General features: G+C 38.2%; 2 protein-coding genes across 2 annotated transcripts; one reads left to right on the forward strand and one right to left on the reverse strand.

The window, feature by feature from the left end:
• The first annotated feature begins 861 nt into the window (after positions 1 to 861).
• On the forward strand, positions 862 to 18,222 carry LOC149831832 (AT-rich interactive domain-containing protein 4-like). The gene is made up of 15 exons (XM_090014167.1): positions 862 to 2,216; positions 2,722 to 2,916; positions 3,756 to 3,809; positions 5,888 to 5,976; positions 6,083 to 6,341; positions 6,903 to 6,959; positions 8,019 to 8,050; positions 11,754 to 11,889; positions 12,008 to 12,181; positions 14,248 to 14,874; positions 15,886 to 16,023; positions 16,493 to 16,591; positions 17,417 to 17,517; positions 17,684 to 17,774; positions 17,864 to 18,222. Exons 1-15 carry the CDS (start codon positions 2,061 to 2,063, stop codon positions 17,987 to 17,989), a joined length of 2,334 nt encoding a protein of 777 aa, XP_089870293.1. The 5' UTR covers positions 862 to 2,060; the 3' UTR covers positions 17,990 to 18,222.
• A 2,396-nt stretch (positions 18,223 to 20,618) lies between these two features.
• On the reverse strand, positions 20,619 to 21,266 carry LOC149831833 (uncharacterized). The gene has a single exon (XM_090013089.1). It carries the CDS (start codon positions 21,264 to 21,266, stop codon positions 20,619 to 20,621), a length of 648 nt encoding a protein of 215 aa, XP_089869215.1.
• Between the last annotated feature and the right edge of the window lie 6,333 nt (positions 21,267 to 27,599).

Raw genomic sequence — 27,599 nt, forward strand, 5'->3', positions numbered from 1 at the left:
GGGAATATATATATATATATATATGAAAACCCGAACGATTTTCCTTTGAACTGGGTCAAATGCTCAGCGTAATGTTGGTAATTCTTTTTTTTTTTTTTGAAAAATAAGAATTAGCGGTATGTTTTATGCCAAGAGATTTAGCGCCGGTCAAGACCGCTTAATGATGAAGCATCGCTGTTTGACGGCAACGCTTCATGGGGTTACTATGTATATTTATTGAGAGAGAGCAGCTCGTGTTCTTGTTTTTGCTCACTCAAAATTGAAAACATATATAGTACAATTATTTATGTATATTTATTGAGAGATAGCAGCTCGTGTTCTTTTTTGTGCTCACTCAAAATTGAAAACATATACAATATAATTATTTAAAGAGAGAGGTACGAGGCTATTCTTGTCCACCGAATATGTTCACAGAAAAAAATTTCTAGTTGTTCAAAGTTGTAGAAAGTGAGACGAGATGCATCCTTAAATAGGGAATTGTAGGAAAAACCATCGACCAAGAGAGAGGGGAAACGTGCTTCAGTTTCGGTCAGATGCGTGAAATTTTTCCCAACAATCAAACTCGGTCAGAGCCCACAACCAAAACCAAAACAACACCTACAAAAAACCAATAAAACCCCAAGATCCATCCATACCGCCACCCCCCGGAGAAAAGAAATGGGAAAAAAAAGAAAAAAAAGAGATGAATAAAATCTGGTGCAGAAAAGCCCATTTCAATCCCAACATTATTTTCCTCTTTTTCTTAATGCCCGAATCTCGTGGGAAAGAAAACCCCACGAATCTCTCACTCTAATTCTTTTTTCCTTTTCTTTCATTTGTTTTTAAAAAGATTTTTGTAGCTCCCCGTTTGTTTTCTTCCTTGATTCTTATTTGTTGACCTTTTTTTTTTGTGTCATATGGCTCTAGAGATAAAAGAGAGAGAGAGAGCCGGATGAGTACACACAAGCACACACACGAAAATAAAACTGACACCCACCATTTTAATTGTAGGCATCCCTTAACAAGTTTCTCTTTACTCTCATTTTTTGTCTCTATTTTTATTCTATTTTTTGGCATCCGTCGAATGCATCCATCCTAAGAAAAATATTGATGATGGGTTGTGATGATGATGATGATGATGATAGATTTTAATTATTTTTGAATGTACTCTCTCACCTTTGTCTATGCGTGTGTTTATATCTTGAGTGGGTGATTTTCTTGTGGGGTTGTCGAGTCTTAGGGTTTACTTTTTTGGCCTTTCTTTGTTTTAGGGTTGTCGATTCCGTCGAGTTCACCGTTTCCCTTCTCCCTTTCTCAATATCTTTTCTCCCTCTGTCTCTTTCGGCTGCTTTTGTTCTTAATTCTAGGTTTTGGTTCGGTGGGTAGACTTGTTTTGGGGTTCTGTTGCTCTCTTTTTTTTGGGGATTCATTGTGGGTGGGATAGGTGTTTCTGGGTTATCTTTTCCTGTTTTAGTTGTTTTTGGTGGTGGGATGAAAGGGGGATCCTCTGGGGTTAGGTGGCAAAGGAGGAAGGGTTGTTTTGGGGGGGATTTGAGGGAGTTTTCTTAGGGTCTCGTTGTGGAAGTGGGTGCTTGTGGTGATTGAGGAGTGGCTCATTTGGGGCGTGATTGAGATTTTGGGGGTTTGAGTTTCTTCTTCGATTTTTTTGGGAGAGTGATCACATTTGGGTGCTTCCAGTTGTGAAGTTTTATGGGGTTTCAATATAGATGGGTGGGTTGAGATTTTTTTTACTGAAATTTTGTTCTTGGCGGTTGGTACTCTGCGGTTTTAAATGGGTGGTCGTCTGGTGAATGCAAATTGGTGTTAGAAGTTTGGGATCGCAGGAGTTGGTTTTCTGGGATTTTAGAAAGGTTTGCTTGGTCGGGTTTAGATTGTGAGCAGAATGGTGCATTTGGGGAGAAATTGGTGGTTTTAGGTTTGGTATTTTGGTAGGTTTGTGGTTTTAATCTGCTGGAGTATTGGCGTTACGAGTCTTGAGCACTTGAATTGGATGTAGATATTAATACTTTCTATCAAGTTGAAGAAGAAAAGCATAGTTCGTTGGGTGTCATGCATACAAGATGTGGCAAGTTCAAGGAGGTTCTTCTCTTCAAAAACAAACGTGTACCCTTGTGGCTGTGTTTTGTGGGAAAGGATTCGATAAGAAAGCGTATGAGACTAAAAGCAACAGACCGGTTTATGCGGTTCCGGAACTTGTTTCTGCTGGGCGCCTAGAGGCAATTACTTTGCTCTAGTCTTTCTTGTCTGAATCAACTCATCTGTTATTGGAGATTCTCCCGTCTGTAATTTTTCACGAATTAGGTTTTCACTTATGTGCATGTTTTTTGGTACAATGCTATACTCTCATCCTAAACCACATTGCTAGTTGTTATAATTTACTGAAGAGCATGAATAGTGGGTTTCGTTTAGAGCTCCTACTAGTGTTTCTTCAATACAGTTTTTCCCGTTTTGTATTTAGTGATATAATTTGTTGAAAGATTTGAATAATGGCTTTGCTGAAGGTGAAGACTTGCAATGCTGCTTTTAATTAACATTCTTGCTTTCACGATGTTAATTACTTTTTGCTTTTGCCCATCTTTATGCCAGCCGGTCTCTTGAAGAATATAAGAATGCGATTTCTTTAAAAAATTGGAATTTCCATGGCTTATTTGTGTTATATGTCTACCTTGATGTGGTTTTGTTACTTCATTTTTTATTGTTCTTGATGGGTACAATTTGCAGGTTCATACTCTTAATAATCCCAGCACTGATGAATTTAGACGGTCTGTGGAATCATTGGAGCCCGATTTTGTTTACTTGCAAGGTGCAAGGACCAACGAAGAGAAGGAAGAGATTGGCTCGCTTGTTTGGGGAGATGTTGAGTTATCCACCGTTGAGGCTATAACTGGTCTTTTTGGTTCTGTATTGCCAACAACTGTAAATTCTCTTCCTTCCTGCAATACTGTATAATACGTACTGAACTTAAAAAAAATGAACCGTTCTTATGTAGAATTTTAAGAATATGCATGTTTCCATGATATTGAATCTAGGCTCTTTGGGACTAGGATGAGGCTTAATATGTCAATGTTGCTCATGAGCTCCCTTTTACAATGTCGATCTTTGATTGCTTAATAATAATTCACTTTTGTTGCTTCTCAAAAAACAAGAGATTGCATCATGTTTGTCTTATTAAATCCAACATTTTTTTTTGATATACAAGCTGGGGGATAACGCTTATGGGATTTCATCCTGAGACCCCTCAGTTATGATATTATGACTTAATCATCCAGCTCTCATTGGACCCCAATCCACCAAAATCTTTATTATGCATTTTTGGTATCATTAAAAAGATACTATTCCAATAGGAAGGAAAAAACCAATGTGGTATTGTTGTCCTTGGAAAAATGAACTGAAAGTGAATCGTACTTTTCCTCCAGAAGCAAATCTATTGTGTGTACAATAATACAATATACTATATGAGCTAAGAATTTGCAAAGAAAAAAATGAAGACAGATTTCAATTGCTTTTTGAATTTTCCTCTTTAGAGACATTTGTGCTTACTGTGGAATCTTTAGGTCTGTGCATCCTATGATTGACTGGCCTTGTGTGTTTGGCTGATATGCTTTCTATATGTGCAATGCGTGCTTTTAGATAATATTTTCTTTCCAACACTATTTTTTTTTGCCAAATGAACTTTCTTTAACACAACAGAAAATACAAAAATATGTAGTGTTTATTCTGTTACATATTCTGAGAGTTCGAGAATGTGAATGCAGGTTTATTTGGAGATTCCGAATTGTGAGAAGTTGGCAGAGGCCCTTAGGTCGAAGGTGAAAGTTCATTTATGATTCCCACTCAATGCTTTTGTTTGTTCATTTTCTTTTATCATACTATATGAATATTTTCATGCACTCTACCTAGAACAGGAAAATTCTATTTTTTCTAAGACTACTGATCTAGGATCTGTGCAGCTGCACTCCATGGTATGTCCAGAAAAGTTTCCAGTGAAATAGAAAGAGATGTTCTGAATTGTCCCCATCTAACTTTTTCTGCTCCATGTTCATAGCCCGTGTTTTCACTAGTGAGCTGTGTGAAAGTATCTCCAACAAGATACTACGAACAATATTACAATATTCTTGGAAATAAATGCGTATACAAACGCCCAACAAGAACACTTGAAACACTTGTGCACACAATGCACAACACAAACTCACAAATGCACAAATACGAACCCAAAAGTCATAAGTTCCACTAAACACAAGCTTTTGCTATAATCCCAAATCCTTAAATCATACACAAGGGGAGAGCCCCTTTAAATAGAGGAGGTGGAGTCCTTGGAGAGGCTCCACCTCTAGCCGTTGGAGCCCCTTCCAACGGTCACAAATGTGACCGTTGGAAGGGGCCCAATGACTAGATGGTGGGCCCCTCCAAGGTGCTTTCCACCTTTTACAAAAAACAACAAAAAATAAAAAATAAAAAATAAAAAATAAAAAATAAAAAAGAAAAAAGGAAAAAGAAAAAAGAAAAAAGAAAAAAGAATAAAAGGAAATTACAAAAACATATTCTAAAAAGAATATGTTGTAAAAAGACTAAACTACCCCTATGGCTAAACAGTTAGAAATATATATTTTATATATATAATAAGTAGATACATATACATATATATTAATATATGTATATGTATTACCTTATATATATAAAATATATATATTACATTGCATAATTTAACAAGCTGTACCATGTACTTTTGAGTGCAGATGTGGGTTGAGATGATGTTGATAGTTTTGCATATAGAATGAAGGTTTATAACTTAAAGCTAGTGCCAAAAATAGTACTTTTAGAGTCTTGCCATTTCATAATGCAGCTAAGTAGCATTCTTTATTCAGTACTTGACTTGAACCTTCATGCTCTTTAGCACAAGATTCTGATCTTGCATGTCTCCAAATTCACTATCGAGGCTTCTTAAAAGCAAATTATAATCCATGAAATGATAAGGTCCTTTATTTTTCATGAGTTAGAAATGCAGAGTACACTGTTTGAGCATTTGTCACCTCTTAGGTCTGTTTTGGATGCTTTGATCAACGAGCACATTAAACAGAAATTTGTCCCTTCACTGGAGGAAAAGATAAGTTAATACATTCTAAGGCTTAAACACATGTTCTAATGGTAGTTAACTATCAAATTCAATAATTTCGATATGAAAGGTGGAAGTAGGAGTCATATAAGCAGTAGTTGGTCAATTTTTAGATTTCAGTCTTTACAGTTTGCAATTCAAAATATCCTAAAACTTAGTCATTAATTATTTATGTGCTCCTCAAAGTAATTATAAAACCTATTCCTATCTATAAAACATTAGTATGATTCATATAATCAAGAAATTCTAGGTATGTTTGCAAGTGAATCTGTGAGGATATTCTAAAAAATTGTCCTATAGGGGGAATATTAGTAAACTCGAATTAAACATGGAACAGTTTATGTTCAGAATATTTTTCTATTTTTTCCATAATTCTGGTGAGTTTCAAGAAAAATGTGAGGATATTGACTTTTCTTTTGAGAAATTCAATGTCTTGCAATGTATCTATGAGAATGTCACTTTTTTATTTTATTTCCTGCTGGCTAATATTTGTGACATGGGTTTTAATTGCCAAACAAGAATGTGAGGTGGCCACAAACATTCTGTAAACTTGATTTGAAGTATGACAAACGAATTGCAGGTTGTTCCACAATATTTTTTGGCATCCATATAATTGAGAATAGCTATTCTTCTTTATTCTTGTCATGAAGATTACATGTTAGGTGCTAATGATATTATAGGTTGTAATTCCTTTAACTAGTGGCATGATATGTTACGATCTCACAATTGAAAATATAAACATGATCCTGCAATCTTATAATTTTTCTTTGACAGGGTGTTCCATATGTAATCTATTGGAAGAATGGATTGTCATGTTATGCGGCCTGCCATTTTTGTCATGCACTGGTGTCAGTTTTGCAGAGGTAGTTTTCCCTTTTTTATCAGTTCTTTTCTGGTTTCTTAATTTGGGACTGATGATTCTTTTGATTAGTAGTTGTGCCTCATTCCTTTTTTTTTTGAATATAACAGTTCTATCAGCCATACCTGGGATGTGTTCCAGCTTGCACTTGCATCCTTCAGGCTATATTGTGTTCGAAACAGCCGCGGGCCTGCTAGTGGCCAAAAAGTTACTGCTAAGCTTGGTCCTCGGCTTCTTGGAGAGCCACCAAAGATTATCATCAAAGATACAAACGAAGGAGAGGGTTCACCTAGTGCGCTTCCTGCCATCAAAATATATGATGATGAAGTGTCTATGCGATTTCTTATCTGTGGAGTGTCATGCACCCTGGTATACATTGCATGATATTTGTCATTCGCGGTTTAGTGTTACTCGGTCATATTGGAAGGCTTGTTCAACCAGCTCAGGTTGAATTTGGCTGTTAGTTCAATGGAACCAGCCTCTTTAACCTTGATTTGTTGGTCCATGCTCTGGTGTCTTACCCAGTCATAGTTAATCATCTTGGTTTGACATGGTGATAGCTCCAGTTATTTTGTGGAATTGACGGACAGAAAGTTTCTCTCCTTATCCTTTTCTTTTTCTTTTATTTCCTTCCAACATAGAAAAAGAAGTAAAAGGCATCACTCCCTTTCATAGGAAAATAATAATGCATGAGTCATACTCTGAGTTGGAATTTGGAAACTGAGAAGAGGCTTTTTGCTATTTTCCCCATTATTCTTTATTGTCATTGTTCTGTTTAAGGTTATTGTTATTGAGGTCATTGTTGGTGTTATGTTTTTCATTACTTCTAAATTGCTTCATCTAGTCATTCTTGATTTTTCTGCCAGAAGCCTAAGGAATCCAATCACACATGAATGTGTAGGATACTTTCTTAAGTTTATTCTTTTGCAGGATGCTTGTTTGTTGGGTTCCTTGGAAGATGGTCTGAATGCCCTGCTAAACATCGAAGTAAGTTGGCTATGCACATTCTTTCTCAATATGTGTATTCGTGTTCCATGGTCACTATGTTACATACTTGTGTCTATGGTACCACTGGTGCATGCTCTGAGGGTTTCTGTCCTTTGCAATGCTGAGTACTGGTGCAATTGTTGGCATCCAGCAAGAGTTAGTGCTCATTGCAGGTTTCCAGCCTTGTTTTTGAGGAAGCTGAAAATATTTATTAACATAGAAAGATCATTAAGTACAACGAATGCTCCTGATGGTTGTCCAGAGTGGGTTTTAACCTGATTGTGAGCAGAATGGTGCATTTTGGAGAAACTGATGGTGCATCCTATCTATCCAAAATTTCATAAATCTCCCTGACCAAGTTAAGGATGGATGTGACTTTTAGTTCTTCCAAAATTTCTATCCAATCTGCCCATAACCCAGATCCAAGCTTCAAACTGCTGGTAGGTAACCTTCTGTGTGGTCTGTCTTGGATCCGATATTACTTAGTTTCATCCTTGTCCCAGATGTTACCGTTGGAATTGCATTCAGGTTCCTACAATATAGAGAGATTCCAAGCTTGACCACCCAACCCTCCTCAACCAGCATCATCCTCACACCACCTTAGCTGGATATCTGTTTGGCTGGCAACGTGTATCCTAGAAGTTGTGCACACCAACTATTTATGATCAATTTGGTCTAGAAAATACTGGTTCATGACACAGAAAAATATGCTTGTGCACATAACTTATGACCATGCACCTTGTATGTATGAGTATGTGCCACACAGCTTGTTAAGTACGGTTTTTATATGGATGAAGACCCATGGTTTGGGATATTGGTCAAGAATTTGAAAGTTTCTGATTATTATGGTTATTAGAGAAGAGATGTTAGATTTCAATTGTGCATGCTGCTTGACAAGAAGGGGAAGTCCTTGACCGTTTTTGGCCATAACTGTGTTACTCAGAGACCTGGTTTTATGATAACCAGCATCTAGTTGCATTTGTTCATTTACTTATGCTCTTGCATTTCTTTATTTGGCTACCCCTTGGGTTTTAACCTGTTCCCTGTTTTCTGCCTCAGATACGTGGGAGCAAGCTTCATAACAGAGTCAGGTACCGTGTTGCTTCTTTTACTATAACTTTGTAGTTTGTGTAGATTGTCCAGTATTATAGAAAATGAATTCCTTAATATCTACTTTTCTGCTTGAGTGCATTGTTAACTATCTTGTTATCTTGGCATTTGTTGGAGCTTTTTGACGTTGTATTTATAAAGTGATTTCACCTTTCTAGTAAATTTTCATGGAGTAGTCTTTGGTTATTGTACCATTTAGTCTTGGTTGATGATACTTCCAATTCTTTCCCTATTCCCTGCTGGTTACTTCTTAATCTATGACTAATGCCAAAAGGAATGGGCTTAAAGTGGATTCTTGGATAAAAAAATGTTACTTTGTCTCTCTCTCTCTCTCTCCATATATATGTATATGTACAAATTACCAATCCTACAAATTGTATATAAACTGGGCATTTTCACAAGTCTAGTCTATATTGATTTTCAAGCCCTAAAAAAATCTTGTCACATGTCATTGGAAGATCCAAAAGTTGATTTTTACAAAATCAAACATGTAGAACACATCCATGTGGTCAGATTTAAAAAATAGTGAAAAAACCCTAAAAAATCTCATTTTGTAAGGCAGTTTGTAGAATCCATTCTCTCTCTCTCTCTGTATATATATTTATATTTATATATAAATACCGTAGTCACCTATATCATTCAAGGTAATATCTCGGTGAGAGTATTTCTCGGAATGATTTTCAAAGTTGAAAATCTTGGTAAAATCTCGGGAGTTTCAAAAATTGAAAATATAAATAACACCTCCAAAATACACTACTAGTATGATAGTATCAAATATCAACACCCTTGATTCTACATATATAGGTGACTTCCATTCAAGAATCAAGTGCATGTAGATATTTCACAAGTGCATGACAAATGGAGCACTAAACTGACATCTTAATGAAAAAGTTGATCAGTTATGGGAAACCTGTATCTTTTGCCGAAAAAAAAGGAACAAACGGTCAACTAATAGCAACTAACATACAGGATAGCAATGAGGAACCAGCACGATCAGTAACAACATTCATTCCTTTGTTCAATATTTTCACAGACATCACCCAAAAAAAATCAATACCAGAAAAGCTGAGTAAAAGAACAAAGAATCCTATGATTTGCCACTTAAAGTTGCAAAGGAGATAACTATAACAACAACTATAATAACATATTATCTTGTGAGATATGCATGCCATTTATTGGCATATTATCTAACACCTAACATCTAACATCTAACACCTCCAAAAAGTGAACACCCACTAAGAAGCTGCACAGCCTTTCCATCTCAACATAACATCTAACACCTCCAAAATACACTACTAGTATCAACAAGCGAGAAGAAAACATTAAAAGTTAGGGGAAATCAATTTAAGAAGCAAATGAAGAAGTGGGCATACCGCTAAAGAGGAGCAGACTTCTTATAGCTTCCCCTTATCTTGAGGGTGCAAGGAGTTTGTGGCTTTTGAAATTCGCTTTCCTATGTAACAAAAATATTTTAGCAACTATGTTTGGTACTAATACATGTATATAACTAATTAACTACTCAGCAAAACTATCATGCAAAAACCACTCATTTTCATTTATTTTTATAAATCTAACCCTATCAATGTGATCAATATAATGTTTTTTTATAGGAAATAGGTTTTGAATCATATGATTGCAACATGTTAGCAGGTTTTTTGAGAGCTTCAAAAAATCAACGGCTAAAATTGTGTAGAAACTTCATGACTCAAAAACTCATGTACTTATGCCTTTCAAAAAAACTCATGTACTTACACTGGAAAGCACCATCTAGGGCCTGATCCGTAGCAAACCTGTTGAAGAGATATATGTGGTTATAACTTTTTTTAAGACAAAGAACCCTTACTGAAGCAAAAAAAATCCCACCTGCCCTACATTTTCAATAAACGAGAGAGAGAGAGAGAGAGAGAGAGAGAGAGAGAGAGAGAGAGAGAGAGAGAGAGAGAGAGAGAGAGAGAGAGATCTTCTTCTTTGGCTCTGCCCTAGCGAGGCTGCAAGAGAGAGGAAAGAGAACTGAGAGACGTAAAATTGGAGTAAAAGGCGGAAAAGGGATCCTTTTCCCCCTTTTATACATGTTGACAATAGTCAACGAAAAAAGAAACCAAGACCGACCTTGGCTTACGCCCAGGAGGTCCCCGCCTAGGCGTAAATATAGGGCCCCACCTCCCAAACCTTATCGTCCAGGCAGTGGGGCTGTGCCTAGGCCGCCTAGGCGGCGCCTTTGACAACTAAGATTTTATCCTATCATGACCTTGAAGACTAATTTCTTCCTTATTTTTCAAATTTACCGATTCTTGTTTCAGCAATGTATCAAAGATTTCCCTTTAAATCCTAGAGAATCGAAACTTTTGATTTTTTTCATAGAAAATCCTGCACGAGTACCTAAAAAGTTTATGAAGTATGAAAAATGATTACAACTCTTAGCTTGCATTGTATTGATTGTATTTTCCTCAAGAGCATAGGAAACATTACATTTGCATGCTATGTGGTAAAAGTAGCCAGCTACATCTGTTTCTGCAATAGTGTAATGCAATGAGAGTAAGGTGATAATATTTGAAATGAGAGCTCTGCAGTACGGGCTTGATGATAGTGTATTTTAAATGAGACAAAAAATCTGAACTTTGTGCTGGAGTTCCATTGAGTCTAGGTGGTTCAAGCATGTCCACATGATGATGCAGCAAGGTAAACTTTTGTATGACACTTGTCTGTTTTGCGAAGATCGGTTGCCTTATGTTAGTACGGTTGCAGTATTGCTGGCGACAGGTTGCATGTGCCTTTACAGATGCTATGCCACCCCTAACATTATAGAAACTATGGCTGTTGCCCTTTTTTCTAGCTTTTAAGTTGACTGGTGATGCTTTCTTAGATCCATCTTAGTATATAGTGGTTATCTTGATCCTACTAGTGTGTTCAGTGCCTTGTTCTCTTCAACATCTACAGAAGCAGCATGCCTTGTGCTCATTCGCTCATGGAAACACTTAAATGTATCAAGTTTGAACACTATGTACTAGAAAATGCACAGGGCCACAACATGATTGCTCCAAATTCCTGAAGATATCTCTATTATGATTCCTCAGCAATCTTCACTTTCCTTTCCTAAATTCTTCATTTGCTTGCTCTTTGTTTTTTCTGTTTTTTGGCTTCCATGTTGTTGTACCTCTTAGTTTTGTATTCTGCTATAGAATTATAACCACGTTTAGACTTTTGAGCATGTTTGCAATGCCTTGGGGTTCTTGGATTTTCTGAAGCTCTTGTGATTGTATTACAATCACAACACTTTCTTAAGGTTAGTGAAACATGATAAAAGTACAAGTTGTGATTGTGATTGCCAGTTATGATTATTCCTGCCTTGAATCTTGTGAAAGTTGGTCACAAAATTGACCTTGTGACCAACAATCACAGCTTCTACTTTCTCAGCTGTGATTGTTCATCCTCACCTATGACCAAAGCAAACATGTCCCTAAAGATGATTTTTAAGATTCATGATCTTGTAAATTCTGGATTTTTTTTGAACGTTAGGCTCTATCAAAATCTAAACACCTATTTGTCTTTTCTATTGACCTATGTGGATTGTTAAGAGTTAATATCATTGTTTTGCAAGGTAATGCCTTTGATGCTTCTTGGCACTTCTGCGCAATATTTCATGCTAAACACTCTTACTTTTCTTTTTCATATTTTCATGGGCAGCGCTGCACCTCCACCTCTTGCTGCTGGAACCTTTTCTCGTGGGGTCATCACAATGCGATGTGATATGTCCACTTGTAGTTCTGCTCACATATCACTTCTGGTGTCGGGTAGTGCACAGACTTGTTTTGATGATCAAGTACATCTTCCTTTAAACCTCACATTTTATTAGTTTTTTGTCGATAATTGAGTATAAATTTCAATTTTATTTTGTTTGAGAGGTAAAATTTGGATTAAGAGTTATGTTTTATCGTCAGTTGTTGGAGAGCCATATCAAGAGCGAACTTGTTGAGAAAAGTCAGCTGGTTCATGCAGTGCCCCGTTGTGATGAAACAAAGCCATCTTTATGTGAACCCCGTAGATCTGCATCAATTGCATGTGGAGCCAGTGTTTTTGAAGTTTACATGAAGGTTCCAACATGGGCTGCGCAGGTTCCCTTCATGCCTGATCCTTCTTTTTTTGTTTTCTCTTTTCACTGGTTTGTGTGCCCCTATAACGTTTCTGGTTGGATGGCCTTTTCAATTTCGACATATAAAAGATAGACAGAGAATTATGAGGTCAATCATTCCAAACCATGCCAATCTCAGATGAAGCAAGAAAGTCTCTTTGCCCATCCAAGTTGGTTTTGTAAAATGTAGGCACAGTGTATGTGTGCTGTAACATCACGTTTGTTGTGCATCATATGGTGTAGGTACCTGTGTCCTCAGAGAAAATCTCTCAATAATAGCTCTTCTTAAGTGTCTGCAGATGCACGGAGGTTTATTTGATTTTTTTCCTCCTTGTTTTTAACCATGTTGCTATGTCACATAGGTGCGGATGCAGCGATGCGTCACTTTAAAAAAATTTGGCTGCAGGGGTGTGGGGTGTGTGTGTGTGTATATATATATATATATAATTTTTAACAGTTTCAAGTTAATACTAATGAAATAAAAACAATTATCATATCATCAATTCATGCAATAAAACAAATTAACAATCTACCATTCATCATGCATAAAGTCACCATTTTCGTCCTTAAAACAAAAAAATAAAATTTATAAAAAAGAACTGGCCGAACTTAGAACCCAACCCAAGCTTGGGTTCGGTTCTACTGAACCTAGGATTGGGTTCACCAGAGCTGAACCCAGCAGGCTTGGGGTTCACCAGAATCGAACCTTAGCAGCTGAACCCAGGCCTGCTGGGTTTGGCCCTTGTGCCAACGAGGGGAGGATGAGAAAGGAGAAAAAGAGAGGAGGAGAAGGAAGACGAAAGAGAGGAGAAAAAAAAAGAGAGGAGGAGAAGGAAGAAGAAAGAGAGGAGGCGGAGGGAGGAGGAGATGGAAGAAGAAGAAAGACAGGAGGAGGAGGAGGAGGAGGAAGAAGAAGAAGAAATAGAAAGAGAGGAGGCAGAGTTGCCAGTCGAGGAAACGGGAGCGGGAAGCAACACGGGAAGCGAGGCACTTTCAAAATTTTAAGAAGCGGGAAGTGTGAGACAACTTAGAAGCGAATCAGGAATCGTCTTAGAAGCGACCTAGAAAGCGAGGGGGAACCGAAAAAAGAGAAAAAAAATCAAAACACAAAAAAAAAATGGAGAAAAGAGAGAAGCGAGGTGGAAGCACGCTTCCCAAAAATGGGAAGCACATTTCTCATAAATGGGAAGCACATTTCTCATAAATGGGAAGCATGTTTCCCAAAAATGGGAAGCGCACTTCCCAGAAATGAGAAATGCGCTTCCCAAAAATAGGAAACATGCTTCTCAAGAAAATTTTGTGCTTTCCAATGCGTTTTGGAAGCGCGATGTTTCGCGTTTTTGAAACGTGCTTTGGGGAAGCGTGCTTCCCCGGTGCCTTTGGCGTTTCCGGTAACTCTAGGAGGAGAGAGAGAGAGAGACATACTGTCGCCGCCACCGTCGGAAGAGTTGGAGAAGGAGTCGTGCGCTAAACACCCCCCTACCCCCTGATAATTTTTTTTTTAAAAGTGGACCAAAATGGCTCGGTCCAAGTTGACCGAGTCTATTTTGGACACATATAATCCTGGGTGTGGGTTGACTGCACCCAGGGTTTATTGACCGCTCCTGTGTTGTGTCGACGCGGGTGCAGCGGGCTCTTTGGCGAGTCCCTGTGACAGCCATGTTATAAATGTAGAAAGAAGACATGTCCGAAATACACCAACCATGGAATGAATTGATCTCTTATATGCGCTTCTGCAGCATTTATCAGTTACCAACTATTGTTGTCATTTTTAAATAATTTAAAATACATTTTCTACTACCTGGCATATAAGTGAGGAATGATTCTATTCTCACAATTACAGTTTTTAATTTCTGCTCTTTTCCCATTTTCAGATTTGAGTGTAAAAGCATTTATTGTTGAAGTTTCCAACCTGGCTTTTGAGTTTAATTGTGTTTCAGTTTGTTGAGATCTATCTTAAGCTTCCTTGGCCTGAGGATTGGGTCCTTATGGTTTCTTGTGCTGATAGTATGTTAAAACCTCGAATTAACAGATTTTACTTCTGTCCAGGTTTTAAGGCAGCTTGCACCTGAAACTTCTTACCGTAGCTTGGTTACACTCGGCATTGCAAGTGTTCAGGGTTTGGCTGTTGCTTCTTTTGAGAAAGATGATGCGGATCGCCTTCTCTTCTTTTGTAACAAAAAATCAAAAGACTCTGTGGCACTGGAGAGTCATATGGATCCACCAGACTGGTTGCGGCCTCCTGCACCTTGTCGAAAAAGGTCTTCTTTATTGCAAACTTCGAGGCCTTCTGTGAATAGCAGTCCAGTTGATTATAAGGTTTCTAGAGCCATGAACACTGACCAGGACATGGAAATCGAGATGACAGAGAACAAGTCTCTGCCCTCATTACCAAGTAAACAAAGACTAAAAGTTCCAGCCATGAGGCCTATTCCACACACCAAGAAGCATAAGTTGTTACCATTTTCTGGTGTTTCTGAAGTTGAACCACATGAAGGAAGCCTCTTGAAAACTAACATTTCCAGTATGCCCTCCTCGAAGCCCAATTATACAGCATCTGCTCCAGTTCACCGGAAATCTTCAAACTCGTTTCAGGCGCAACAAATTATTTCCTTGAATCCCTTACCACTGAAGAAGCATGGATGTGGTAGAAGTCCCATACAAGAGTGCTCTGAGGTATTTACAGTCTAACAACCCTTGTTTTTGAAGTTCTTTAATCACTTACATATAAAATACCCATATTATAAAATTGGATTAAGTTAGTCAATAAGATGCGAGAGAATCGTTTACGGTGGTTTGGACATATTCGGCGAAGGCCTAATGATGCTCCAGTTACAAGGTTGGAGAAATGGGAAAATATATTAGTTAAAAGAGGTCGGGGTAGGCCTAGGAAGACTTGGATGGAGATGATAGAAAAGGATATGAATGCTTTGAACCTCACCGAGGACATGGCATTGGTTAGAAATGATTGGAGGAAAAGGATTCATGTGGAAGACCCAAAATGATTTTCTCTTTTGGTTCATATCGCTGACCCCAATTGTTTTGGGATGAAGGCGTAGTTGTTTTGTTGTTGTAAGTTAGTCAATAAAAACTAAGTGCTAGTTCCAAGGATTTGATTGAGATTGTGGTATTGTTATAGAACTACCACCTGGACTGAAGCTCAAGCCTCTGTCAATGGTATCCATGAGATAATACTTTACTTACATGAGGCCTATGACTTACTACTCACCAATGCATTCACTGAAGATTTAGGCACCTGACTTATGCTGGATGGCTTCTTAGCTGTATCCTAGTGTCCTGTAAATCATCTTTAACATAGCTTACCTTTTCCTCTTTCATTAGAACTTGGAAGTTCTTCTAGTTATCTTGGGAAATATATTGTATGTATTTGGAGGATTTTAAACACAATAACTAATAGCAGATAACTAATCTTTTGTATATTTTTTCCTCAGTTCAAGATTTAGTTTGAAAACTGTCACATAGACAAGGTTGTACTATATATATATGTGTGTGTGTGTGTGATTATGTGCTATCAAAATTCTTAATCCACAGCAATAAAGCCTGAATATCATATTAAGTGAAAATTCTTGATAAACAATTCTAAATCATTATGATTAAAAACATTGAAGAATATCTTTTGCAGGAAAAATTTGTGCATTCCTGACTTCCATATGATATCTTTTTCAGGAAGAACTTTTGAGGGATGTGATGCAGTTTCTCATCCTTCGCGGACATACTCGGCTTGTTCCTGCTGGTGGACTTGCTGAATTTCCTGAGGCTATACTTAATGCGAAACGCCTGGACCTTTACAATCTGTATAAAGAGGTGAAGTATTCATTTTCTTATTTGTGTTACTATCATTCTACCATATAACTGTTCTTTTTCTCTTTTAATCCTATGTGGGGGCCTCTCGCTTTTTTTCCAGAATAAACCATTTTTATGATAGTAAACGGTATCCTAATATTTTCACATTATGGTCCTTTACTGTAACCTTTCTCATGCTAATTGTTTTCAGATTGTTGGTGGAATATGAATTTTGAGCTTTTTGAATATAGGCTGTTTTTTATCATGTTGAAGCGAAACTGTTTTATCCATATGGTGTATCTGCTGTCTTAAAATTTAGTGTTATTCAAATTCACAAAAGGTACCCTAATGCTTCTATTCAGTAATGATTAAATGACCTCACGAAGAGAAAGAGAACCATTCAGCCTTCTGTTCATAAAATGTCATGCAGTAATATATCTGACTTGTGTAATGTTTTACTGCTGAATTTGGTGTCCCCATGTATGATTAGGTGGTTTCAAGAGGCGGTTTCAATGTTGGGAATGGCATTAACTGGAAGGGCCAGGTCTTTTCGAAGATGCGGAACCACACAACAACCAACCGAATGACTGTACGTTCTGCAACATGATCTCCCATCTTTTGCAAGGATAGAAGTAAAAGAAGACCCTTTTCATGTCCTCTTTTTCCCAAATATTACTAGTGTGAACCAGAGTTACCGGAAGCTTCTTAGATAGGTGGGAAGCCTGCTTTTCGGAAGCATGATACTCCTCGCATCCGAAACTTGATGAGAATCTTGATTCTCCGACGCTTCTCCTATGCTTTTCACACATTCATCTATTCTTCTTATATGTTCTCTTACTATACTTTTCATGTTTCTTGTGTTCCTTTCACGCTTCACACTCACTTCCATGTGCTTTCTTTAAATTGGCAGTTATCATTTTTATATTTTGTTAAAAAAATAATTTTTACACTAAAAAATCATGAAATTTAAGAATAGTCACTTTTATTTTAGTTTTGTGTTTCATTTCGATTTCCATTCAATTCTTATATATATATTTTTAATTCTTCGCTTTCCTCTTCCTATATATTTTAAAATGCATCGCTTCTCGCTTTTGCTTCCTGTATAGTTTTTATTTTTGGCCTCCTAGTTGGGCAACCTTGGTCTGAACTCAGTGAACCTGAGTGGCCAATACATTTGCTATATTGGTTGGGCATGTAGCATATTGGATTTGTTTAGGGAGGACATGCTTGAGTTGTCTCTCTCTAACTGCATGTATTTTGACTACTTTACTAGCGCATGGTTTTCTAAAGTTTGGTCTTGCAGTTAGGACTGTCAATGCATAGTATCAACTATTAACTTAGAACTTAGTGTCTTGAATGTCTTGGTGAGTTGGATTCCTGTACCCTTACTCCAGATCTAATCTTTCCTTCTTAGGGCGTTGGAAATACATTAAAAAGACATTATGAGACCTATTTGCTTGAGTATGAGCTTGCACATGATGATGTTGACGGGGAATGCTGCTTGCTTTGTCGAAGGTATGATGACTTTTGACTTGCTCTTCAATCTGGATTGTGATTAACCCATGGTTGTCTTTCATTAAGCAAATGAACATACTGCTTTGGGCAAAATTAGGGCCAGCCAATAGTTTGACCAACCTGGGAGTCATTAACTTGTTCAAACGTGCGATATTCTGTTTTGCAGTAGTGCAGCTGGGGACTGGGTGAACTGTGGTATGTGCGGCGAGTGGGCTCACTTTGGTTGTGACAGACGACATGGTCTGGGTGCGTTTAAGGTAAACACTACTTACTCATCCTTGCCTTGTGATAAAAATGCTGAGTATTAGAGTTGTTCAGTTCTGGTTTTAATTTGTTCATGATGCAGGACTATGCCAAAACCGATGGACTAGAGTACATTTGCCCTCGGTGCAGTCTGACCAATTTTCGCTCGCAATCAGGGCGGAAGTCTCAGAAAACTGCAAACGGATACTCGCAGGCATTGGCAGTGTAGCCTTAGCTCCGTAGTTTTTTTGGTTTTTCCTCACCCCTTCAATTTTTGTTCCACAAGAGGAGAGCACCACTTGGTGCTTTATTATATAGGTTGTATCATAAAGTTATATGCTAATGATCATAGTCATACACACTGTTTCCTTGTTCCCAATTTGTAAATTGAAGGCTGTGTGGATTTCATCCTCTTGGGGTTCCCCACATGCCTTTTGTTCATGCAAATCTTTTTAACTCAAAGTCTCTCTCTCATACAAGCATGTGCCGCTAAGGTGTTGCTGACATATACAGATACGTACAGGCACAGCATGCTCACACAGTGGTGAACTCAGAAGTCTGGATGTGACACATACAAACAAAAGATTTACATGCATGCGTGCATGCATTCAAAGTATGCAAACTGTCCGCTAGAGTCAGAATTGGATTGCACTTCTGCTCAAATACACAAGCCAGACGGATTTGATCCATTTTTGGCACAATATTCCAGGCCATGACCGTCCGGTCCTTTGGTAATGATCCTTGTTTGTTACGTTTCTATCTGTGTTGATGTAGTACTCAACTGGATACATGGACGTGAAAATGGATGTCACCCACATCACTGTTGTATTTGTTTGTTTGAATACGCATAAACTTGAGAGTGATTAAAAGAAAACTGCCCAACTCTCAGTCATTTACAAAGAGGCTGTCTTTAACATCTCATTAATCATCTCTAACCCATGATTCGTAAAATCACTCAGTTTTCTGAGCTACTGCCGTTTTTGGCATTCCTGTTTTTGCTTTTCAACCATGACGGTGATCTGGTTCAGGCCTTTTTTAGTTTTTCATGACCATTTCCCTTTCTTCTCTGATAGGTTTGTTTAGGTGGGTGTTTAGTTATACATTAACAGGCCCGTCAAGTTCTCTCCCTTTGAGAAAGTTGAAGATGCAATACTGGAGAACTTGCAAAAATATTCTCAGTTGGCTCTTTTCCTCAACTCCATGGTTATGTATGATCTGGTCTGATCGTGATTAAGGCTCTGTTTGGGAACGATTGTTGGAAAGGGTGATGAGAGAGGTGACAAAATGGACGGATTTGGCAACATCATCGTATACCAAGCGACCGGAATGATGGGGATTCCATGAATCCTCCATCACCCATCCCAACAACGGCTCCCAAACAGAGACTAATTGGTGGCCCAGCTCCCTCATGCCATTTCAGCTGATCAAGATAGAGCCTATTTTCACGGATTCTGAACCGTATTTTTCTGTGTGCTCGGCCGTTTTTACATGATATCATAAAGTATGTTTCTTCCATTATCTTTTTTTTTTTTGAGAAGTTAATTTGAAGTATATATTTTTATAAAGATACCTATAAATTAAAATAGTCAAACACAATATGTAAATCAATTTGTATAATACTTTTTTCACAATTTATAATATTTAAAAATGTTAACAAAAATAATGTTTTTTTAAAATAAAATTATTTTTGTTTGAAAGGCAAGGTTAGGCCGACCCCTACCAGTTATATAACTATACCATTGGGTTTTGAACCTGCAACGTCCCAACACAAGTGAAGTGCACTATGGCGTTTCGGAGTCCTCAGACACGGTTCAATTGGTCTAATAATCAAGAGGGCGCCAGGAACATCTTATGTAAGCTCGATTGGTGCCTTGCTTTCGGTCCAAACTCCACCATCAAGACGCTTGCACCATCCGTTTCTGACCATTCTGCTTTCTTACTATCGATCCAGTTTGAATTCCCATCCGGATTCGGTTTTTTAATTTCTGGTTGCATTACGAAGAGTGCCGCACCATTGTTTCCCGGAGTTGGAATATTGGATGTCATGGTTACCCGATGTGACGACGCATCCAAAAACTTGATGAATTTGGTTATCAATTGCGGGTGCAGAACAGGAGATCCTTGAGTTCCATAGATGAAAATGTGACCTCTGATTCATGCAGAGCTCGACTCATTGTAACCGCTCATCGAGGAAGGAGACCATGATGCCTTATTGCAAGACAATGCTTCGCGTGAAGAACTCGTCGAAGCTCTAAAAATGGAGGAAAGCTATTGGAGTCAGAAATCTCGTATCTCTTCTTGGCTTCTAGAAGGTGATTTCAAAACAGTTTTTTTTCATGCTTCTGTACGTGTTCAGCGTCAGCCCAACACTATTCACCACCTTCAATATGAGGGCCACACTTTAGAGGAGTTTACAAACATCCAACCAGCTTGTAGTGCATACAACCTTTGGAACCTATCTCTGCAGCTGAGCTCAGTGGTGCTGTGTTCGAAGCGTGTAGAGACAAAGCACCGGGTCCTGATGGGGTCCTGAGCTCAGTGGTGCTGTGTTCGAACCTATCTCTGTAAACCACCCCACTTTCTGAACTTCGTATGAAAAGAGAAATATTAGCCTTAGAAATTTAGAATTTTCATTTATTTCAAATAAATTCTCAAACTGTCAAACCAAGCCTGGGAGCCTGTTTAAACCCATACAAGTCTACTTTTAATTTGCAAACATAATTTCAAAAATCTTTATTTTCAAAGACGTGGTTGAGCTATATTACTTTTCCTTTTAAGTAACTATGAAAAAAAAACACATTATTCACAACTAATTGATGCATGAACCAATTTTGACTGGAAGCAAAAGTAATGACTAATCAAATGGTAGTAAGCTTGACAATCGGGTTATAGGTTTCAATATAGTCACCATGTTCTCTTCCTCTGAACTGGTTCTTGCGGCCTCTACCACGTTGAGCTACAAAAGCAGTAGCAGTTGACTCTACATATGATTGCTTGGGATGCAATATCTCTAGACGCTTCTCTTGATTGAAAAGCATGTCATACACCTCTACGAATGTGATCCTGAACATAGAGACTGTAGTCATAAAGCTTTCGTAGTCACTAGAGAGCTCATTTAACGCGTTTTGCACAATCTCTGAATCAGACACAAGTTCATCGGCATCACAAAGAGAATATGTCAAGAACTTAACATTATTCAAGTATTCAATCATTGACTTGTTACCCATCTTCACAAGGTCATTCTTCCTTTGGAGGATCCTTAGACTTGATTGAGAGACATATGACCTCTCTAACATGATCCATGCATCTCTTGAAGTTGAAATTTGCATAATTTGTCCAAAGACATACTTGGTGACTGTTGCTTTGATCCAGTTTAGAGTGAGCTGGTTGGTGCGCTTCCATACAAGATAATATGGATTAACCTTCATTTGATCACCCGCCTTGATAAATTGATCTGGAGCAAGATGTGAACCATCCACAAATTTTATCAAATCTTGGCTAGACATCATATATTCAATCTGTGAGAGCCAGAGAAGGTATTTGTTTCTATAAAGTTTGATAGAGATAAGACTCAAAAATGCATTCCATTGAATGGCTTGATTGAGACTTGAGAGAAAGGGAAGATGAAGGATTTGTAGATGCCATGACTAACACTCAAAGAACCAAGAGCCAAGAAGGCTCTGATACCATAAAAAAGCCAAAAACACACGAGAAAACATGATTTACATGGTTCGCTCCAACAATGACCTATATATATCTATGATTTACTTTCTTATTTCACACTCAACAACCTCTCGTGAAATAAGTTCCTATTAAATAGAGTTTCAATACAATGGGCTTATTTAGAACTTTGGAGTTTTGTGAAATTAGAAACCAAGCTGGTATCTCTAACAACCGAGTAACCAAGAATCTGCATGGTGATTCTACAAGAGATCATGATCAAGATGTATCTAAAAACAGATCCTATAAACTAGGAAACAATTGTATTAAGAGAATATATATAACAAGGCTAAACAAGTCTATCGGCATCTCTTAACCGATAGCATTCTCGTGGATGTAGGTGTATCATACACTGAACCACGTTAATTAGTGTTGTCTTTCTTCTCCTTTGCTTACCTTTTCATGGTATCAGAGCAAGTCGATCAAATGGCTTCCTCTTCAACAAAATTTCCCTACCCATATAATGCAAACTTCGTGTCCATCAAGTTGACTCATTCAAACTTCTTGTTGTGGCAAACTCAGATGTTGGGACTCATTGAGAGTCAAGATATGGGAGGTTTTATCGATGGAGAAATACAAATGCCATCAAAGTATCTTGCAGTCGATGGAGGAAATACTTTAGAAGACCTAAATTCAGATTTTCTTGCGTGGCGAAAATCCGATTGCCTACTACGGAGATGGATTACAGGGATGCTTGCTGAAGAAATTCTGGGGCTTGTTATTGGACAACAATCGTCTCGAGAGGTATGGAATACCCTAATGAGTTATTTTGTCCATGAATCTCAAGAACAAGAAATGCTTCTTATGCAAAAATTACAAATGCATAAGGAAACAAGTCGGTCGATGAGTATACAAGAAATTTTAAAACTATATGTGATGAACTGACTGCCATTGGCAAGCCTATCACTGATCATTCCAAAGTTTTTTGGCTGTTGACCGGTCTTGGGAAGGATTATGAATCCTTTCGTACTACTATGCTCAAACCGCCGACGCCTTCGTATCTTGAAGTAGTCGCATTGCTCCAAAATCACGAGACCATGAGAAATTTGGATGAAGATGTCAGAACTCAAGTTGCCTTTGTCAGCCAACGATTCTCCAATCAAAAGTTTAAAGGTAACAAAAATCAAAGTTTCAATCAAAACTTCAATTCTAAAGGGTGTGGTTTCCTTCAAGCTAGTCAAGGAACTACCTGGAACTCTGACAACAAAAACAAGAAGCCAAATCGAGAAAAAGGGGTCCTCTGTCAAATTTGCAACAAAAATAATCATAGTGCTCTTAACTGCTGGCATAGATTCAATCAAACATTTCAGCCCCAACAGGTTTCTCAAGCACTTGCTGCCGTTAAAGTCGCTGATAGTCAAGACCACCAGTGGTTTCCTGACACCGGGGCCTCAGCACATGTGACATCTAATCCAGGTAAGCTCGATTCTCTCACTGCATATTCTGGAATTGACAAAATCATGGTTAGCAACGGGCAAAAATTAGACATCACCCACATCGGGAAAGCCACTATATCTAACGGCCAACAGCATGTCACTTTGGATAATGTGCTTGTTGTGCCGCAAATCAAGAAAAATTTGATTTCTGTTAGTCAACTTACATCCGATCTTCCATATATTTTTGAGTTTTTGGCTAATGGGTTTGTTGTGAAGGACACACAGACCAAACAAGTGGTGATCTTGGGGATCAGGCGTGATGATCTCTATGTATTCGACCATAAAGGAATGCAGAAAGTGAACCAGATTCATGAAGTTTATTTTTCTTCCAGATTTCAGTCTGCTAATAAGGATATATGGCATCAGCGACTTGGCCATATCCATCATGAGATAGTTGATTTTCTTGCAAATAAAAAGGCAATTTGCGTAAACGGGACCAATTATAAGAATTTAATTTGATCTAGTTGTCAGATGGCTAAAATGTGTCGCTTGCCCTATTTGCCTCTTGATGAACATTGTGATCCGTTTCTTGGAAAAGTCCATTGTGATCTATGGGGACCAGCCCCAATCACTTCGGATGACCGATTTTTATATTATGCTGTTTTCATTGATGAAGCCACTCGGTTTATATGGTTTTACCCATTGCGGCTCAAATCTGAACTCTTTCATGTTTTCACCATCTTTCACAAATTTATTGAAAATTAGTTTGATCACAAAATTAAAAAGTTTCAAACCGATGAAGGAGGCGAGTTTAATAGTCTCAAATTAAGGGATTATTTACACGACAACGGGATCCAACATCTCAAAGCTTGTCCTAAAACTCCTTCCCAAAATGGGATGGCTGAGCGCCGACATCAAACTATTGTCGAACTTGGCCTCACCATGATGTTACATGCTAGTATACCATCTCATTTTTGGGTCGAGGCATTTTCCACAACAGTTTGGCTCATTAATCGGCTTCCTACCCCTACATTACACATGTAGTCTCCTTTTGAACTTGTCTTTGGGAAAGATCCAACGTACTGTTGCCTGCGCACCTTTGGGACTCAATGCTTTCCGTATCTTTGTGACTATGTGCAACATAAGCATCAGCCCTGATCCTTGTCTTGTGTATTTATGGGATAAAGCTCCATACATAAAGGTTACAAATGCCTTTACCCACCAACCGGGCACCTGTATATTTCCCGTCATGTTGTCTTTGATGAGGAAAATTTTTCCTACAAGCAACCAGATACGCTATTCTCCTCAGCCAACACACACCAAGACAGGGTTAGTTTTCATGATTGGAGTGATTTGTTTTCAGCGCGAGATCAGCCCCCTTTTAATGCTACCACTCCTTTCAACCGACATCATACTTGTTGTCATAATGATCCAGAGCCATCATCTCTTGACTTTCCTGCTTCGACCAGCCCCAGCGTGCTATGCCCTTCAGTTACCCATTCCAACTCCTCAGATCTTAGAGCTCATGGTGAGCAAGGTGATGGTCCTATCCCTCACTCAGTTGCTCCTTCTCCACAGTCCACTACCATAGGAATCACCGAACATTCTATGGTCACTCGAGCCAAAGTCGGGATTGTCAAACCCAACCCTAAATATTTTTTGGCCCTCACTGTCCCACTTGAACCAAAAACTGTGAAACAAGCCTTACAAGATCCCAATTGGGTCCGCGCCATGCAAGAAGAAATGCAAGCTCTTGACCATTGTCACACCTGGACATTAGTCCCTCACCAACCAGATATGAATGTTGTGATTACTCGGTGGGTCTTTAAAACTAAGTTGAAAAGTGATGGCACGATTGAACGACTAAAAGCGCGCCTTGTGGCTCGAGGATACCATCAAGTCCCTTGAGTCAATTTTTTGGAAACATTTTCTCTGTCATTAAGCCAACCACCATTCAGATTGTCTTAACCTTGACCCTTTCTAATAACTGCCCCATCAAGCAATTAGATGTCAAAAATGCGTTCCTTCATGGGGTTTTGGATCAAATTGTGTTTATTGAGCAACCTCCCGGGTTTGTGGATGCTGCACCTTACCATGTTTGTCGCCTCCATCGAGCTCTTTATGGCCTTTGACAAGCACCCCGGGCATGGTACGACCGGTTTGGCTCATATCTACTTTCCAAAGGATTTTTCTCAAGTGTTTCCGAATCCTCCTTGTTTGTTTGCCATTCTTCTAGTGACACCATTCTACTTCTGTTATATGTTGATGATATCATCTTAATGGGCAATAATCTCCTGCTTCTTGACACTCTTATTAAAGATCTTAGTCATGAGTTTGCTATTTGGGGTATTTACATCACTTTCTTGGAATTGAAGTTCTGCAGATTCCTGGGGGACTATTCCTTAATCAATGCAGATATGCTTACAACCTTTTAGAAAAAGCTAATTTGCTCTTATGTAAAGCCGGCAATTACACCCTTAATCACAAATTTCAAGGCCCCAATTGACGATGCTCTCTTTTCAGATCCTACGTTATTTCGAAGCTTGATTGGCGGACTCCAATATCTTAATTTTACTAGACCAGATATCTCCTTCAATGTTAATTTTCTTAGCCATTTTATGGAATCACCCAGAGATAGTCACTTTAAACTCACAAAGCAGTTACTCCGCTATATTCATGGGACTATTGATCTTGGCATCAATCTTTTCTCTCAGTCACAGCTTCATCTCCATGCATTCTCGGATTCAGATTGGGCTGGGTGCCCCGTGATGCGCCGCTCTACCACTGGTTTTGCTACTTTCCTTGGCTCAAATTGTATCTCGTGGACTGCTAAGAAACAACCAACTGTTGCTTGATCTACTACGGAGGCAGAGTATCGTTCCATGGCTTCTGTGGCAGCTGAGTTAACATGGATCTCCTACATTCTTAAGGACATTGGGCTCTATCTTGCCGATCCCCCTGTGTTGTATTGTGATAACATGTCAGTTCTACAGGTTTCTATTAAACCTGTTTTCCACTCTCGCATGAAACATATGGAACTCGACTACCACTTCTTGCGGGAAAATGTTGCTCTTGGCCTGCTTACTACTCAATTTGTACCGTTATCCCAGCAAGTCGCTGATATTTTCACTAAAGCATTGCCAGGCTCGGTCTTCACTCACTTGCGAGGCAAACTGGGGCTTTTCTTCCTGCCGCCCAATTTGAGGGAGGATAATAACCGAGTCAGCAAGAATCTGCATGGTGATTCTATAAGAGATCATGATCAAGATGTATCTAGAAATAGATCCTATAAACTAGGAAACAGTTGTATTAAGAGAATATATATAACAAGGCTAAACAAGTCTATCAGCATCTCTTAACCGATAGCATTCTCGTGGATGTAGGTGTATCATACACTGAACCACGCTAATTTGTGTTGTCTTTCTTCTTCTTTGCTTACCTTTTCAATCTCATCTTTAATGTGAGAATTAGAAAGACATGAAAAATATTTCTAGTCTTCTTTCTTATCTTTATCAAGCCTTTAAATTTCCTTCTTCAACTGGATTTCCAAAGGCTAAACTTTCTTATTCAATTGATCTCCTTTAGTCTCAACCTTGGTTGGAGACTTTCCTGAACATTCTTCTGGATCTGGTCCCAATTCTAAATCAGCTATCGGATGACTCTTGTTTTTTTTTTCTGGATTGAATATTCTAACACTATAAGCATTTAAGAGAGTATACTTAGTGAATAGAGATCTTGATGTGCATTTGGGTTGTCAAGTACATGATCTTTGCTTTAAGAAGAAAATCTTATTGTAAAGGGCACTTCTATGGTAGTATTGTACGTCCATAGTTTGTGGTGGCAGCTCCAAAAGAAAAATCTAACCATTGGATCATGTTTAACATGTTCTATTTATCATTTTTCATGTATTGAAATTGAATCGAATATGATATTTTATATAATTTTTAAACTCTCCTTATTTTCATAAACTGTGAGCCAATGATTTTCACTGTCTCGAAAATAGAATCACATGTTGTATAGGACATGATAAATCCCTATAATGTACTAAACGAGGGAAAGATTTCTACCCAAAAAAGAAAGAAAGTTTAACTTGCCCATGAAACCCCAATAATGTTCTTATGTATTGATTTTGTAAAATGCTACCATACAATGATACACACTCCTATTTGTTTGAATAGATCTAGACACCAAATGGTAAATCTAACTGTATAGATGTATTTTAGCATAGGCCAAGTAGGCATGCTACTGGCTTGTGTTCTATGAACATGCAAAACTGTGAGGGATGGCACTTGCATCTTGGGTTACTTTAGTTCTCAGTTCCCAAAGTGGATTATATTAGGCAAAAGGCTTCTGATTCCACACATAATATAGTGTGCATCCTGTCATGAAGATCTACATGCAAGCAATGAAACTGATAAGAACTCTAAGAATATGGTCAGTAATCTAGTGAAAGTTTGAATCAATAATAATTTAGGCTGAATATAAGATTTAAGCAAATGAAATTTACATTTCAGGAAACAAAAGCTGAAGTAACAGAAGCAACCACAGATGTATCTGGTTGCAGCATAACAAGATTCAAGCATCTATCTAAAAGCTTTCAATTACCATAAATCACCCAAAGAAAAATCCTCGATCGTTGGATTATCAAGTTTGAAGTTACGAGAAACCAAATGATCAATAGCACATGTCGAAGAACATTTAAAATACAACAAATCACTACATTCAGAAGATGAAAAAACCACA

The sequence above is a fragment of the Nuphar pumila genome, chromosome 7, assembly GCF_984573655.1.
Source record: "Nuphar pumila chromosome 7, dmNupPumi1.hap1.1, whole genome shotgun sequence".
Taxonomy (NCBI): Eukaryota; Viridiplantae; Streptophyta; class Magnoliopsida; order Nymphaeales; family Nymphaeaceae; genus Nuphar; species Nuphar pumila.

What these genes read in the sequence shown, in the direction of transcription:
- LOC149831832 (XM_090014167.1), top strand. Translation starts at nt 2,061, where the DNA reads ATGTGGCAAGTTCAAGGAGGTTCTTCTCTTCAAAAACAAACGTGTACC. An exon ending in TTTCTGCTGGGCGCCTAGAG is followed by an intron (nt 2,217 to 2,721) that starts GCAATTACTTTG and finishes TACAATTTGCAG; the next exon opens with GTTCATACTCTTAATAATCC. An exon ending in CCATACAAGAGTGCTCTGAG is followed by an intron (nt 14,875 to 15,885) that starts GTATTTACAGTC and finishes TATCTTTTTCAG; the next exon opens with GAAGAACTTTTGAGGGATGT.
- LOC149831833 (XM_090013089.1), bottom strand. Translation starts at nt 21,266, where the DNA reads ATGTCTAGCCAAGATTTGATAAAATTTGTGGATGGTTCACATCTTGCT.